Raw genomic sequence first — 16,254 nt, 5'->3', positions numbered from 1 at the left:
CAGATTCCGATTGCAGATTTGTGGACTCCTTGACATTATGAACGTTTCTAAATAGGTTGATTAGCTGGCAATCTCGGTAACCTTGGATGTAGAAGAATTAAATTTAAGCAACTGAGGAATAGAACAGAACGGAAGAATGTAACGTAACAGTCAGGTGATTGATGGCTTTGGTATTACAATACGTAAAGAATTTGAAAAGTGGGGGTAATTCAATCACCATTGGCATTGGCCATACAGTTAAAACCCTTTATTGATCATGCAGACATGCAGCTAAAATTTGCTGCTTTAAAGTCTGCCATTTAAAGGGGAATATTGTTTCTTTCAAACAACACCTACCAAGAACCTTCCCATCTGAGTTCTCATACCCGACTGTAACTAAAAAACAAGGCAAAATGTAATATCTAAAATTCTAAATCCCTATAAGCCTCCTCAAGCGATCAGCTTTAACTTTGGTCAAGGAAATCCAAAACCAATAGAATGAGCAAATTACTACTAAAAATATTTTTGCTTTTCTTCTTCCAAGAAAGTGAGCAGAACTTCAAAACTGTCCATTCTCATTTAGGAACTCCCTTCAGGAAATTAAACTCTCTTCTTTCTCGATCAGTATCTTCTTGCATGCCTCGTAGCACATGAAAGAAATCCCAGCTGCAGGGACCAATTTGATGCAGCTGGGCCCCAAGCCTTTGTACAGACCTGGAAGACCTTCCTTCTCAAGGATGCTTGCAAGAGCATGAAGCATGTTCTGGTACTGTCTTCCATTCAGAGCTCCTGCCTGCATGTGCTTCCGAGCCACCTCCAGGGGAAAAGTTGCACTACTTGAGATTGCACCCGCTGCTGATCCAATTAGAAGAGTCACGATATTTCCGATTTCCTCTTTCGTAAAAGCCTTTTTGTAAGCTTTTCGCAGGGTGTCATAAGCAAAATAGTTGGTGGCAGCATATGGAACTACTCCAATTAGACTGGAAGTAAGGCCTCTGTATAGCTCCGCAGGTCCCTCCTCCCGCACAATTGTTAAAAATGCATCTAAGAGATTCTTGTACACTCCTCTCTGCAATCAGATTAAAGTGCCGCAAGTACTTGAGGTGCGGTTGGCTATGTGAAATAAGATGTGTTAATAAATTTAACTTAATTAATCATATTAATGTCTTGAGTTTACCTGAATAGTTACTCGGGTTTTAAGTAGCTCAAGTGGGTACGTGCACAAGGTAGAGCTAAATCCAGCAACAGCACCTGCAATTGACGAAGCAGGAATAGGAAGCTTGGGCTCTTCCCCAGGTTTAGGGGCCAAGTGCTTCTTAACCGTATCATAAGCAAACAACTGCAGGGTACCACCAGAAAACGTTTTTGCACAAACATCAAATGTAACTTCTTAGCCAACACTTTTTAGATTGATCACAAACCAATAGACTTATAAATACCAATGAAATAACAAAGCAAACTGCCAAAAGGAGATTATATACAGGGTAAGTCAACAAGTCAGACAGAGAGAAACAAACAATCAATAATTTCAAGATCACTGAACCCTACTCTTGAAAAAATTATAGGTAATTCTTTTTTCCAAAAAAAATTAAAAAAAAAACCTTTCTTGAAGAAATGGAATGTAACAATAAGAAGGAGAAACAAAATCAACGTCTCCCTACATGGGATGTTGGGTTAAACAACACCAAAAGCAAAATACACCAGACAGAATTTCAGAGCAATTATAAAAAGAGTCCCAAGTCCTTTTTAATACATAGGTAAAATATATGTATATGTATATGTATATGCGTGTGTGTGTGTATCACTAATCTTAGCAGTGTATCAATTAAACAGAATAAAGTATTGGGTTAAATTACATGAATATCAGAAACACAATATCGAAGGCAGATCACTCACCTCAATAGCCTTGCTTGGTGCAACCCGGATGACATTAACGAAATTGCCTCTAAACAAGCCCTTCCAACCGTCACTCTTGAGAATGGCATCAAACACTTCACCGGAAGAATTCCCACAACTCCCCACCATCAAATGTGTCCTTATAGTCTCCAATGGAGCAACAGCTGTGCGAGACACAGCACCTGCTACCGCTCCACTGATCAGCTTCCTTAGCGATGGATTTCCAATCTTAATTCTCATCTTGAAGCCAACCTCCTTCTTCACAACCTTCTCTCCAGCCTCTAATACCTCACCCAATGCTAATTGTGGGATCCTATCAATCCTAAAACTCGGTTCAGGCAGAGACATATGTTTTGAAAGCAAATTAATAAATGGAAGTTGTGCGCTATTCTCCAAAGAATTTGCAGCGTCTCCAATACTTGCAAAGAAGCTTTTGGAACCAATACTCTTCCGAGAACTGCATTGAAGCTTGATGCCAGAACCAGAAAACACAACATCTTTGTTACTATACTGAGCAACTTGTACACTTGTTTTCCCCATTATTAACTGAAAGCCTGAAACACTTGTATTTTCTTCTAGTTAAAGAAATAAACAGAACCACTCATCTGTATAAATACTGTATAGTTTGATGTTTGATGAAGAAAAAAAAAAACCTATATTCCTTGGCAGGAGATAGCGGCCGTGGCCGTGTTCTCGCTCCTAGGATTGCTTTAGGCCAGCCATTATTATACCATTCCTTTGGAAAAAAAATGGTTTTATGCTAATGGGTACCAAAAAGAACAACTTTTGGTTGATGGGAATGGAACAAATTGACCAAAGAACGAATATGAGCCAAGGTGGCAACAAGTTTGAAAATAGAGAATAAAAGTATACGAGATATTCTGTAATCAGAGTTGCAAGATGGCTTCAATGAACGCAATAAAGAAAGATTCTTCTCTCTTTCTGTGCTCACCACAGTTGAGCAGAGAAAAGAGCGAAGTATGATGTTCTTGCTTCACTCTCCGAAAGGCGCCCCTTTGCGGAAGACAAAGTCACAATTACGCTATTGCTTTGGATACTGTCACTTTCTTTTAACCCTACTAGAAAAATACTGAAATACTAAAAAGCCCGCCAGGATTAACTATATCTTTACACGCACGACAATTTAACCCCAATACTAACCGTCCAATTTCAAACCAAATCAACTTCTGGCAGCCTAACATTGGTTTTACAAAGTTGGTTTTCATTACATTAAGAAAAAAATTTGGCCTTGCTTCGGATGAAAGATTGAAAATTTGAAATCACCCATTCTTTTTGTCACTATTTGCGTCTGGTTCTCCCAATTGAGAGAATAACGCTGCAGCTGATAGATACCACAAGGTTCGGATAGAATCGATATTTCTCATTTTGAAAGGTTGTATTAGATTGTCCAGAAGCAGATTGTATCATTTTGGGCCACGTGTACAGGCTGTGAACTGAAGATCGTGTAGCAAATCCTTATGAAACAGCTAATAAACACACTGATTGAAGTTAATTAGCTGGTAAATAAAGAGGATAACGAGCTCTGCCTGAAAATACATAATAAAACTTGCACGATCTTCATTCCGTTCCAAATTGATACCCTTGTAGAATGTAATCAAAAACTCTACAAGCTTACAGCAGTTATCACTAACTATTAACTTCATTTTGCTTTGCCTTTCTTAGAAGATCCCTTCTTTGCAGACTTCTTGTTCAGTTGCTTCTTTGGTTTCAACTTATTTGAAGTCGACAAAGACTTGTCTTCTACATTCTTATTGTGTTTCAGCCTCTGTTTTTTCTCTCTCTTTACGTTGTACGCGGTAACAGCCTATATCCAAGTCAACACGTATTCAAACCGTGAGCAAATTTCCCAAAATGAGTCTTTGAATACTTGAGACCACATCAAAAACCAGAGGAACATTACAAAATGGCTCCAACATACCTTTTCAACATTAAGAATCTCATGTGAATGTTTAGAGAATAGCTTGTTCAAGACTTTATCAGTCTGCTCCTTCTCTCGAGAGCCTATCCCTGACCCTTCCACAACCGGTAGGAACTGAATGAAACCAAAACAGAACAATTGAATAATTCAAGCTATCCTTTGAGACATTTCAGAAAAGGGTCACTTTCTTGAAGCAATTGCAGTAAAGGGCTAGGTGTACAAACCTTGCGATGCTTTCCTTGGTGTTTAGGAGCTTTTTCTCCGGGCACTTTCTTGTCAAATTTACCACCACTAGCTGTTGAAGTTGCAGCAATTCCAGCTACATCCCCTAGCTCATGTTTGGTAAACTTCTTAGGTGCAGCCTGGGTCCCAGTTATGGGCAAAGCTGTGGCAGCTAGTTGAACATGGCTACAAAAAAAAGTTTACTCAATTTTTGTTTACAATACCACTAACGTGTGCAAGGTGCAGCACTGGAAACAAGCCTAAAAATTATCCATTTTCTCTATTGCATTCAGAAAGCAAAAGGAAAAGAAAACAAAAGAATAGAAGAAATGTAACAATTTGGACCGAAAGTTCCATGACCAGCAAAAAAGAGAGCATGGAGCCACTGCCAATGATGCAAGACTATTGAAGCCCAAGGACATAAACCCAACTTTTAAGAAGATCACCAAATCAAAACACACAATCCACAACCTAATAGTTCATTTAACTCAAAGATCACTTATCCTATAAGTACCAATAGGTTCGCATTTGAATAAACAAAGTGAAACCAATTTTAAAATCCAGTTTCTTTAATTAAAATTGACAAGAAAAATCTTCTGTAGATGAAAGCTGTGAAGGGCTTGATGCATTGCAATGCATGAAAATATGTGTACATATTTATGCCACAAGAAACCTTAACAAGAAATGGCAGAGCAAAACCTTGGCAAAGCACCAACTTTGGCAGCTTGTTTCAAGTTCTGCAACCGATTCTTATCTTGCTTAGCAACTCGTTTTTTCTTCTCTTCTTGCCTCTTAGCAAAAGGATCCTCTCCTGGCTCTGAAGGTAAATGTTCAATAAAAGTCTTTTCACGACAGGATAAATTGGTCTGATATGATAAGAATTTCCAGTTCCAAAAGCAAAAAGCATTTAAATTTCAGTTGCAACATTATCTTGGTACCTTTACTTCATATTTAAATTGCAACATGGATCGTTTAACTACTTACCATCAGTCATCTTGGCCTCGATGATGGGCACATCTCTATCATCATCAACACGATCATAACCAAAGCGACGTTTCCAAGTACCAGTTTGCTCATCCCAAACAACCTTGTCTTTCTTACGCTTCTTGATACCTGCAAAATATCTCAAAACCTTTTCATCAGTGATTGACACCTGTAAAAACGATTAAATTATCAAACATAAATGAGGACAAATCAAGATCATCCAAAATATTAAAACTAATTCGATTGATTATCCAAGGCCCAATCCTCATATTGCTTAATTTACTTTGTCATAACCAAAACATTCAGGAAAAAAGGCCATGAATGCTGAAGATGATTACATATAACTGACCTTTCTTCTTGGCGAACAATTCCCATTTTGTAGGAGGTTTAGGCTTTGGTAGCTGAAAAAGAAATAATAAAAAGTTTTACACACTGAACATAAGGAAGCAGAAGACATCATCTCAGAAATTTTGCATTACAAAGCTGTAGACAGATGAACATGCTAGCAAAGTAGCAATGGCCACAAGTGTACTAATCCAGATGATATCACCATGGCAAAAAAGCGATGTACTTTCATCAACCATTTAATTAAATAATAAAACACATGGATAAAAAGAAAAATACATTTACCATATCATTGTCATTGAAAAATAGTTGAAAACCTTGGTTCAAATAATGTTCACCTTGAAGCATCACATTGATGGTCAGAAGGGATAATTAAACACTTCTATATTCTGGCACCGCATTATTAAACCACTGGCAGATATGTATTTCACAGTAGGTAGCAAACAGCACCACTAAATGGCCCTCTCTGCGGGAAAACTTACTATTCTTACAATTTTTTAATGGATTACTGCATTTTAAAAGTGAACTGTTGATTAAGCGGACAAGCAACCTTTCAGATGAGTTCTTCAAACAATTGCATAAAAGCTAAACAGCGCTCCAAACAATTAAGGGACAACCCTTAAAATCATTTTCATGCAAAATCAGGACTGAGTTATACACTTCTAATTTCTGCATCCTTTGTTCCCACTTAATCATGCAAATGCTTTTTAGACGAACCCATATCAGCAAAAGTTTGTGGTACATGAGAACTAATAGAGCATAATATCATACTTCATATTGAGTAGCCAAAAAGAAAACAAAACAAAACAAAAAGAAATGTAAAATCAGTAATTTTTAGCAAAAGCAATAAATATATGCACATGCCTTGCTGCTACTAATTATAAAACAATGAAGTATCTGTAGCCAACCCAAACTGAAGTAGATAAAGAACTACAATTGGGCGATATAACGAATAGAAAGGATAGCTTACATGCTTCGATCTAGGCAATTTAGTTGTAGGTGGAGGCAACGTGACAATAGGGCCATCTACATCTTCTGTTGAAGGTAAGTTAAAAAGACGATCTGCAATGGCTTGAACCAACTTCGTGCCCTCCTCTAGACATTCCTTTACTAGTTCCTCCCTAAGCAAATCAAGATTTTTACATAAAATACAAAATCAACCTCCTAAAACCAAAAAATACAACAAAATCACAAAAACAAAAATATTAAACAGTTGCATGATAATAAGCTTAAACTAGCTGGTATACTTGGAAATACTTGCACACAATATATATGGAAAATAATTAAAGAAAAAACAAAACGGCCGCACACACTGTCGAGAAATCACAGACACAACAGAAAATTGCAAATATGTGAATATATTAAAACAAAAAGAAAACAAATTAAAAAAAGGACGGGTGAAGAAGCCAAACCTTGAAGAGGGGAGGGATGGGAAGTGGTGAGAATGGTTGAAAGCCAAGAGATTACCGAGGTCGACTTCGTACTGATTTTGGGACTCCATTGCTTAGCAGTTTCGAGTTCTCAGGGTTTCACAAACGAGGGCGGCTAAATAAACGACAGCAAACTCACGACGTCGTTTTTATGGAAAGTTTTGTTTTTCATCTGGTGTGCCCTATGAAGCTATGATTTGTTTGTGAAGTGTGTAATTGGGCTAATAACATTGAAATCCTTAACCCTTTAAATATCTCAACAAAGGATACATTTATTTCCTCATTCACACTAGTCCCATACTCCCATTGGGTCAGGACCTAAGGAATTTTTTCTCATTTGGAGGGTATAAGAATAATTTTATCTTTAATTTAGGGATAAATAGAGAGTAAGTGGATGGAGATTGTTACGTTACATAATCATATATGTTACATAATTATATAACATAACAAAAATTAAGTGAAATTAAAGATATCAACAACCGAGTTAAATATGAGATGCCAATCGCTGTTTGTGCGCCCATAAGAAATTTCCTTTTCGACCTTTACTATTTGTGAACATAAATTTGTATGAATTGAAATTTTTTTCCTAAAAAAATATAAATATTTGAACCCATCTCCTATCCCTTATATTCTCTTATTATTTTGATATCCAACACATACTTTAAAAAAATTAAATTTTAAATTAAAGGACGATACAATACCTTCATTTTAATATCTTAAAAATTAAAAAAAATCAATTTCAAGTTTACATGAATATATATATATATAACAAAATTGTAAATTGTAAAAAAATACAGGGATGCAAATGTTATTATATACAATTTAATTATTAAAAGGTTAAAATTGGATTACTATTTTTAAATTGTCATCTTCACTTTTAAAAATCTCAAAATTACCTTATTCTTTTTCAAAAATAAAGAAAAAACTATGTGAATTGATGATTTTTTTAATCTTTTTATGAAAAACTTGAAGGTAATTTGAAATTTTAAAAATAAAGGTCTAATTAAATATAATCAATGGAATAATACGAAATTAATCCCTAACAAAAAATCGACAAAAGACAGTGTTTGGTTACTCCGTAATGTTGACTGCTCTAAGTTGAACAGAAAGTAGGAACCGTCGAGTATCCAAACACATCCTAAAACTCAGCCAACGTACTTTAATCAGAAAGACGATAATTTCATTGACACTTCTCCTCTTCCTTCTCCTCCTTACCCTCAACTTACGACACCACCCCCTGAATCCTTGAACCCCTCAAATTCAAATTCTTATGTCAGATCCATTATATTAACACTATTATGATTCGCAATCGGCAATAAATTAGGATTAGGGTTTGTGATATTTATATATATATTGTGTTATTTGTTCTTGTGTGGTTTTTCAATTTTCATCATGGATGGGAATAAAGATGACGCCTTGAAATGTTTCAAAATCGGCAAAGAAGCGCTAGAATCAGGCGATCGAGCGCGTGCGATCAAATTTCTGTCCAAGGCTCGCCGCCTCGATCCTTCTCTTCCGGTTGACGACATCATCTCATCCATCGAGTCCGAGCCCAACACAAACCCTAACGGCCCGTCCGCAGAGCCCAATTCAAAGCCGTCCGATCAATCGACGATCCGACACCGGGGCCCATCAACTGGCGCGTCTCCGTCAGCTTCTTCTTCGTCCTCTCCGGCGTACACCGAAGAGCAAATCGCGATCGTGAGACAGATTAAGAAGACGAAAGATTATTACGAAATCCTAGGGGTTGAAAGATCTTGTACGGTCGAAGATGTACGGAAAGCTTATAGAAAATTATCGCTGAAGGTTCATCCCGATAAGAACAAAGCTCCAGGCGCCGAAGAAGCCTTTAAAGCGGTATCAAAGGCGTTTCAGTGTTTGAGCAACGATGAGAGTCGGAAAAAATATGATATTACTGGGTCAGATGAGCCCGTTTATCAGCCACGGACTCATACTCGGGCCGCCCGTGGGTTTAACGGGTTTTATGATTCGGATATTGATGCTGAGGAGATTTTTAGGAACTTTTTCTTCGGGGGTATGCCGCCAGCCAGGACTCAGTTTCGGCATTTTAATTTCGGGCAGGGAGTGGCCACGGGAACGGCTGATCGTAATGGCTCCGATGGGTTTAATTTACGTGCCTTGATTCAGTTGTTGCCTGTGATTTTGATAATTCTCTTGCAGTTTTTGCCGTCTTCTGATCCAATTTATGCCTTGTCGAGGTCTTACCCTTATGAGTACAAGTTTACAACGGAAAGAGGGGTGAATTTTTATGTGAAGTCTAGCAAATTTGAGCAGGACTATCCGGTGGGTAGTGTTCAGAGAGTGAGGCTGGAAAAGCAAGTTGAAAAGGATTACTTTACTATTCTTGCACAGAATTGCCGGTTAGAGATTCAGCGGCAGCAGTGGGGTTTTATAAAGGAGACTCCCCATTGTGACATGTGGCAGAAGTTTCAGTATTCACCAGCTTGATGAGTCGAATCAAGGTATAATGCTACTGAATTACATGATTTAAATTATTGTTTTTGATTGTGAATGTCAGTTAAGCTTTATAAGTTATTTTATTCGTTTGAACGATTGAATTGAATGTTTCTTTCACTTTTTTTAGATATATGTCTCTTTCTATTCCTTTTTTCTGTGCTTGTGGGTTGAGAATTGGAATGCTCAGCATTTTGGTAAATCTGACAATAATTCTGTAGTAATCTGCATAAAGGTTAGCTTGATTGTGCTGCTATGATATTCATTATTTAGATAGGAGTAGCAATCATGTTACTGAAATCTGGTTCAATGAAACAAGCTGAAGCAAAACTGAAGTAATTTTCTCCCACATTCAATTAATGCATGTTCAAATCTTTCATAAAGTTGATCCTATCCTCGGGAAATGGAACATTGTTCTTGTGTACTGAAGTTTGAAGCGTTGTTGTAAATGGTTTGTATATGAGAAATTATTTGTTTTAATGCCATAATTTATGTGCTGATTGATATTTGAAGAAATTGTGAGTGCAATTAACTGTCTCTAGGGTCTGTTGATGTTTTAGGCAGATGTATTTTGGCTCTTGTTAAGAGTAGAGCGAATATCCAATTCTGTTTAAAATTATATATTTTAAATTTTCTTTTGCAGATTGCTTATCTGGTCTACTTGTTCAACATTTGCCATTTTGAAGATCAAATATAGCTTTTGAAATCTACACAGGAGGAAGGATAATACTAGTGATTTTTGGAGTTATCATTGTCAAATCTGGTTATTGTCTATACCTTTTGCACCTTTAGTTCGTAATTTTTCAGCTTTAAACTATTGGTGTCATATAAATTGCACTGGTAGAAATACTTGTAACTCTGGCCTTGATGGAGATGAGTGTGGATTCATTCTGCGGAAGTCTCAAAATTGATATTTACATTACATATTATTGATTCTGTAGAAATTTTATTTTGGGTATCATCTGCTTTTATGTATATGAACCAATCAATGTTTCTGGTTTAATCGGTGCACAATAATTCATTTACATTGATATCCTCGTGTTGGTCTTAGTATGCCTATTAGCACGGTTTGTTATTGCAAAGCTTGAGATGATTTGGGTATTCACCTGGTGCCGGCTTGTGTTAGGTTCGCTGCCTAAGAATATTTTCATTTGGCATGTGAACTCTTCTGAGCGGTAGTCTTGGTAACTTACTAATTTTGTTGGTGAGGATTTTAGGTTTTTGTTATTCATTCTATTCCTATCTTTAGAAATGGAGACCCACTTGTACGATGAAGTGTTGGGGGTGGTATGTGGGCTAGTTATGCAGAAAGGAAGAAAGCATCTCTTTACCAATTTTTATTATCATTCTCTGATTGTATCTTGAATCGATTTTAGAATTAGCCTTTAGCCTCACAAATTTGGCCTTGGTGACAGCTGATTCTTTCTCTGAAATTGTGGGATCTGATTATCTGCGAGCTGGTTCTTTATTATATGGATCGGATACTTCATGATGTTACCTGATATGATAGATTATAGGTTAGTGATACACAGATAGTGTTTTGCACCGAACATCAAATAATCAACTGTCTCAAAAGTTTCCCGTGCATCCACAGGGCCACAGATACTAAAGTTAACTGAAACTCTAGTTTGCTAGAATTGACACCGTCTGATTATAACTAATTAATCATCAATGGCTTGGCTAATTGGTAGTCGTCATCCCTGTAACATGATTCAATGATTACTGTAACTGGGTACGTACCTCGACACCCGTCCCAAATAGCAGGCAGCAATTGGGTTTAATTAAGTGTGCCTGTACAAGTAATTAAAGTTATCCAGGCTTATAGCAATTGCTTTCTTTGATCCCGTCTTTAAGCTGTGGGTGGACAACGAGACATGGCATGGTTATGAGAATGAGACCCAACAACTTGTACTATAAACAAACCAAAGAGAGAAGCGGAACCACTAGTAGTTAAATTTAGAAACAAGATTTCAAAATCCGAACCATTGGCAGTCTTGCTGACTTTTATTTGATTTGTTATGGACTGGATGTGGTTCTTCAGATTCCGTCGTGGTTCTTTCCCAAGAAAGGACCAACTGCTGGTGGTTCTGAAGTCAGCTTGCCTTAAAATTCACCTAAATGATGCGAGCTTCTCCCAAGAGAATGCTTTCACTCGGCAGACAAGACAGCTACCGTTGGACAGACGAGACAACAGTGCAACGAAGGTTCAAAAGGAATTTCTCTTCCTAAATATTCAGATTTTCACCACCCAAATGGCAGGAAAGTTGCTTTCGTTGAAACTTGAGAAAACTATCTGACAAGTATTTCTCAGGGCATTATTTGGAAAGGTCAGAAAGGTCAACTTTGTATTGACTACTTGCTCAAATTGCGTTGTGTCAACTTGTGGATGATGCTCCGTGAATAACTTCTTCAATCGACCGATTAGTCTACAAGCTTTAAAGCCGGGGAGAACGAATTACAATTAGTTTAGCGGGCTATCTTGGTGGTGGATCTTGAAGCTCCATGCCAAAGGCCATGAACTCGAAAAGAAGACATTTTCCAGCACAAGATTTATGTTACCAAAAGCAGAAAATCTATCAATAAAAAGCAAAATCCTACCACTGTGGATAACTGTTTTTTTTTTTTTTTTTCAAATTGATGTTAAAAGCTAGTTCACACAATGGCACACCGTGCTGAATCTCTAAGAATCAAGCATTTGTGCCCTTTTTCTCTATTTCAAAAAGGAAGTTTAATATGGTCTAAATTATGAGTCGAGACTTGAAGAAATGTGTTGGATCTCTAATCCTTCGACGTTATGACCAGCAACCCCAGAGCCCCTATTAGTATGTACTGCAAGAATTTAAAAAAAAAAAAAAGTTAATAACCAGTTTGAGAGAGAGGACTTTTGCCTTTTTCCTTTCCGAATTCCAATTAAAATGTTTGTAATAAAATCTTACTACAGATATGTGTGATTTGAAGCAATTTCCTGAGGTTGAAACATTTTTATTTTTAAAAAAAAATTCTATTTGTCATTGTAAGTGCTCTAAAAAGTCCAACAAAACCAAACCTTGATGATAGGCTTTTCAGTCATGATGATTGTCGCCCAACCAACGTAAGGAAGGAACCTGCAGAGGGAAGGCATAATTACACTTCATGAAGATCAAGTTTTTCAGAATAGAAGGGATCCATTACAAAGAACAAAGTCTCTTGAAAATAACAAAAGCAAATTGTAATTTCTAACATTGATATACAAGGAAAATAAGTAAGGATGATAAAATGTAAACAATCAATCTTGTTTATATAGACATTTATTCAACAAGTGATGCAACTTTTGTTATCTAAAATTGGAATAATTCAGTTAGGCAAAATGAATTCATCAGTTATTAATACAGCAAACATAAAAATATACATAGGATCCACATTATGTTATCAAGACCAAAAAGTAAATAAAAGCTATATCTAAAAGTTAATATGCAATGTGTCATATAAACTAACTTGGACACCATGAGATGTTCCTAATAAATGTAAATATTAGTTCAATAGGTCAAATACAGTAAGCTTAGAAATAATAAGTTTCTTAATAGGTGTCAAATTTACCCTACGGCTCTGCCCATGATATGTTCTTGTTTCAACCAAAATTGGCCTTGAGCATACAACATCCTATCATCAACATCATTGTTGTCTCCTGATAGAAGTATCCAATCAAGATATTAGAAAATTAGCCACTGAATGAATAATTAAATCATACATATATAAAAAAGCAAAAGAATATACAAAATATCTGGGAACATTTCCTGCAAGGGTTTATGAAATTTCACGATGACTGCATGTTATGTTTGCTTTCCATAAACATCAAATATACTCATACAAATAAAAAAGTTATGTTCACAAAAAGACTTTAGTGCTTGGCAAGACAAGAATGTTGGAATGAAATTCAGTCAACTCCATATTGTCAACAAGTAACTACATGGACATGAGAAATGTTGTACCTTTTGTGAGGATACGAACTTCGCCGGACTGTCGCTGCTCATGAACCTATAAATGTGTACATAAGATACAATTTTGTTGTTAAAAGAACATCAGTGTATACAGCAGTACGAGCCAAATGTAATCCAATGTTAGAATTTTAAGACACAAACACTATCAGAAGCATAAGTAGCCATAATCTGATGCCTCTTCCACACCCCACAAGAACCCAAAAAAAAAAAAAAACAACCACAAGCTTTAAAGCCATCAATGGTAAAAATCAAAGAGAGTAGAAGCAAAAAGGTATGTGAATCAGAATATCCTGAAATCTGAATTAGATTTCCACAGTAGACAGCCAATAATTTCATAAATTCCTCTCCCCCTTCATTTTGCTATATGTGAGACAGCTGAAAAAATATGAAGCATCCGATATTCTTACCTCAATTACTCGATGGACAATCGGAATATCACGTCCCTGAAAAACATGGAAAACATATAGTTGAAGGACAAATGTTCAATACAATTAAAACAAGTAGCAAGAACAGACTGGATAGAAAGAAGCAAAAGAAACATACAGCAATGTGAATTACAGTAGCAACCTACTAAGTAAATTGAAGTAGCTAATGTTAAATGTTGTATAAATGCTCTCAAATCTTTTTTTCCTTTAAAGATATAACGAATAAAAAATGAAGAAGTAGTGCTAATGAAGCTTAAGTATTTTGTTAATCAAAAGGATGAAGATTAATCCTTACAAGAGACAGTTAATGTTCCATAAATAATGCTAAAGTCAGATGGTCCAAGCAAGATCAAAATTGAATCTCCATTAATAAGTTTTCCACAATATTCATGCTATAATTGCTGGGGATAAACAACATACCTGTATATTAAATACGACAATTTCTCCCGTACGAATGGGGTCCTTGCTCATTTGCAGAAACAAAATGTCACCCTGTATGAAAAATGAAATTCAAAAGGCTCAGCTTCTCGAAACTATTCCAGGCAGAAAGCTGCTTTAGACTTGGTTTCCAAAAGCGAAAAAAATGACAAAGCAGAATACTGGTGACTAAGGATTAAACTTCAGGAACATCTATGCAAATCTCTAAGTTCAAAATTACATGAAGACAATGAAGAGTAATAATACAGCGACCAACACATCAGATGCAAACATGACTATTTGAAAACAGTTATTTTTAGCACACTCTGGTCTATAATTGCTACCCAGACACAAAAGAGAGAGATAGAGAGAATGGCATCAAATGAACTGCCAATAATTGCTACCAGTTTGTTCTGAACTGAGATCCATTGAGTCGCTAAAACAATTTTCGAAAGAGTCACCCATTGATGCTCTTTCAACAATTGTTGTTCAGACAAATAAGTAATAAAAACTCACCCGTTGGAATCCAGGTTCCATACTTTCGGAAAGCACAACTACAACAGGTGATTCACTTCCAGTTATACACATTAACCCTTTCCATATGATCAACGCCGATGAAACAATCATGCCTGTGTAAAGACAGTGCAAAACAAACAAGCCCCTCGCGGGATTAAGCACCTAATACAACTGGAACTGTGCGCCAACACAATTGTACACGAAAAGATCTCGGCAATGCTATCTGTTATTTTATGTGAAATTCGATGTAGGGTTAATACACCAAGCAGCAAAATCATTGAAGACTGTTCGGATATTAATCAAAATTTACATTTGCTAGCATCAAGCTTCTATATAGTATATACAACAATTGATGGTACTAAAGAAGGAGACAAACCGAGAGTTATAAACTGAAAGAGAGAGTCTCTGATCTTCATGGATTTGACGGATTCGATGCTCTCTCCAATCCAACCCATTTTCCTTTTGATTAAATCTCCGAACTCTAAACCGAAGCTCAGCCCTGTCTGTGGATTGCACCAGCTGCAATTTATAGGGAGGCTTGTCAAAATCAGTTGCTTATGTTTAACTACTTGTGCTCCATCTGTGGGCCACCGTAGCGTGGCCCTGTCAATTGTCTTGTGCCATGTGTACTCGTCTCGTATTTTTTTCTTCGTCTTTATGATTTAATTGTAAAATGTGCAGGTTATTTGAATCCAAAAAATCTAGTTACTGAACCCACTTTTCAAAATAATTTTAAATTAAATTACAATTACCAACACTAATATATAACAAAAAAAAAATTATTCTTTGAATCTATCTTTACATTAAATATTATATTTTTTTTAAATCCTAAATTAATATTTTTTATTTTTTATTAATTTATTGAAACATAGTTTGAAATTTTGAAAAAAATTGAACCAGATAATTAATTTTGGGTGTACCTTTCTTTTAGATATAACACCATTAATCATAATTAATACAAACCTATGGCTGTCATGACCTATCTCCTTTTGAGTTAGTACTATAGATTTTATCATTTCACTACTTTAAAAATTATCAAATATCAAATTATTACAGCAAATATTGTCTCCTATCATTTTTTTATTACATCTTTAGAAACATATTATTTTACTACTTTTCCGTTATAACCGTTAGTTGACCAATTAGTTGACTAACAAAATACTAATTTCACCCTTCATGATTAAAAAAAATACTTGAAACTTATTTACAAAATAAATTTGTAATATATTTATTAAAATGGATATACAATACCAACATAATTCTTTTTGTTGGAATTATGATATATGGATTACAAATTTATCTTATTATTTTTTTGAATCATGAAGGGTAAAATTAGTATTTTGTTAGTCAACTAACGGTTGTAGCGGAAAAGAAGTAAAATGATATTTTTATAAAGAGATAGTAGAAAAATGATAGGAGACAATATTTATTATAGTAATTTGATATTTGACAATTTTTAAAGTAGTAAAATAATAATAACCATTAGTATTATTTAGCCAAAAAGATTGTTCACTTAATATGAAATGGTAAGAGTAATTCAGTTACATCTATTACATCAAAAGTTGAAGAAATTAAGTTATGCAGTAGGTTGTTTCATTTATTATTATTATTATTTTTAATACATATGACACTAGGTTAACAAGAGCATG

General features: G+C 35.6%; 4 protein-coding genes across 4 annotated transcripts; 1 reads left to right on the top strand and 3 right to left on the bottom strand.

The window, feature by feature from the left end:
• Positions 1 to 159: 159 nt before the first annotated feature.
• On the bottom strand, positions 160 to 2,965 carry LOC18055175 (adenine nucleotide transporter BT1, chloroplastic/mitochondrial). Its single transcript, XM_006450889.2, has 3 exons — positions 1,876 to 2,965; positions 1,157 to 1,318; positions 160 to 1,048 (listed from the first exon to the last, which is right to left on the bottom strand). Exons 1-3 carry the CDS (start codon positions 2,413 to 2,415, stop codon positions 572 to 574), a joined length of 1,179 nt encoding a protein of 392 aa, XP_006450952.1. The 5' UTR covers positions 2,416 to 2,965; the 3' UTR covers positions 160 to 571.
• A 309-nt stretch (positions 2,966 to 3,274) lies between these two features.
• LOC18055174 (ribosome biogenesis regulatory protein homolog) lies at positions 3,275 to 6,995 on the bottom strand. Its single transcript, XM_006450888.2, has 8 exons — positions 6,778 to 6,995; positions 6,336 to 6,486; positions 5,370 to 5,421; positions 5,021 to 5,149; positions 4,736 to 4,853; positions 4,039 to 4,222; positions 3,815 to 3,928; positions 3,275 to 3,700 (listed from the first exon to the last, which is right to left on the bottom strand). The coding sequence occupies exons 1-8, from the start codon at positions 6,864 to 6,866 to the stop codon at positions 3,536 to 3,538; spliced, it is 1,002 nt and encodes a 333-aa protein (XP_006450951.1). The 5' UTR covers positions 6,867 to 6,995; the 3' UTR covers positions 3,275 to 3,535.
• A 903-nt stretch (positions 6,996 to 7,898) lies between these two features.
• LOC18055173 (chaperone protein dnaJ 49) lies at positions 7,899 to 10,307 on the top strand. The gene is made up of 2 exons (XM_006450887.2): positions 7,899 to 9,278; positions 9,914 to 10,307. Exon 1 carries the CDS (start codon positions 8,188 to 8,190, stop codon positions 9,262 to 9,264), a length of 1,077 nt encoding a protein of 358 aa, XP_006450950.1. The 5' UTR covers positions 7,899 to 8,187; the 3' UTR covers positions 9,265 to 9,278; positions 9,914 to 10,307.
• Positions 10,308 to 11,871: 1,564 nt separating this feature from the next.
• LOC18055172 (signal peptidase complex catalytic subunit SEC11A) lies at positions 11,872 to 15,152 on the bottom strand. The gene is made up of 8 exons (XM_024178718.1): positions 14,982 to 15,152; positions 14,606 to 14,718; positions 14,093 to 14,164; positions 13,655 to 13,690; positions 13,239 to 13,284; positions 12,847 to 12,934; positions 12,317 to 12,374; positions 11,872 to 12,099 (listed from the first exon to the last, which is right to left on the bottom strand). The coding sequence occupies exons 1-8, from the start codon at positions 15,058 to 15,060 to the stop codon at positions 12,049 to 12,051; spliced, it is 543 nt and encodes a 180-aa protein (XP_024034486.1). The 5' UTR covers positions 15,061 to 15,152; the 3' UTR covers positions 11,872 to 12,048.
• Positions 15,153 to 16,254: the final 1,102 nt, after the last annotated feature.

Source organism: Citrus clementina, unplaced genomic scaffold, assembly GCF_000493195.1.
Source record: "Citrus clementina cultivar Clemenules unplaced genomic scaffold, Citrus_clementina_v1.0 scaffold_1, whole genome shotgun sequence".
NCBI classification, from domain to species: Eukaryota; Viridiplantae; Streptophyta; class Magnoliopsida; order Sapindales; family Rutaceae; genus Citrus; species Citrus x clementina.
This window is presented reverse-complemented; position numbering and strand designations above follow the sequence as displayed.

Excerpts from the sequence above, each read along its gene's own strand:
- LOC18055172 (XM_024178718.1), bottom strand. The coding sequence starts at position 15,060 with ATGGGTTGGATTGGAGAGAGCATCGAATCCGTCAAATCCATGAAGATC. Across the intron at positions 14,719-14,981 it reads CTTTCAGTTTATAACTCTCG|GCATGATTGTTTCATCGGCG; the intron begins GTTTGTCTCCTT and ends GTCTTTACACAG. Across the intron at positions 13,691-14,092 it reads TTGTCGTATTTAATATACAG|GGACGTGATATTCCGATTGT; the intron begins GTATGTTGTTTA and ends CATGTTTTTCAG.
- LOC18055175 (XM_006450889.2), bottom strand. The coding sequence starts at position 2,415 with ATGGGGAAAACAAGTGTACAAGTTGCTCAGTATAGTAACAAAGATGTT. Across the intron at positions 1,319-1,875 it reads CACCAAGCAAGGCTATTGAG|TTGTTTGCTTATGATACGGT; the intron begins GTGAGTGATCTG and ends GGTACCCTGCAG. Across the intron at positions 1,049-1,156 it reads AAACCCGAGTAACTATTCAG|AGAGGAGTGTACAAGAATCT; the intron begins GTAAACTCAAGA and ends ATCTGATTGCAG.
- LOC18055173 (XM_006450887.2), top strand. The coding sequence starts at position 8,188 with ATGGATGGGAATAAAGATGACGCCTTGAAATGTTTCAAAATCGGCAAA.
- LOC18055174 (XM_006450888.2), bottom strand. The coding sequence starts at position 6,866 with ATGGAGTCCCAAAATCAGTACGAAGTCGACCTCGGTAATCTCTTGGCT. Across the intron at positions 6,487-6,777 it reads CCATCCCTCCCCTCTTCAAG|GGAGGAACTAGTAAAGGAAT; the intron begins GTTTGGCTTCTT and ends TGATTTGCTTAG. Across the intron at positions 5,422-6,335 it reads AATTGCCTAGATCGAAGCAT|CTACCAAAGCCTAAACCTCC; the intron begins GTAAGCTATCCT and ends TTTCTTTTTCAG.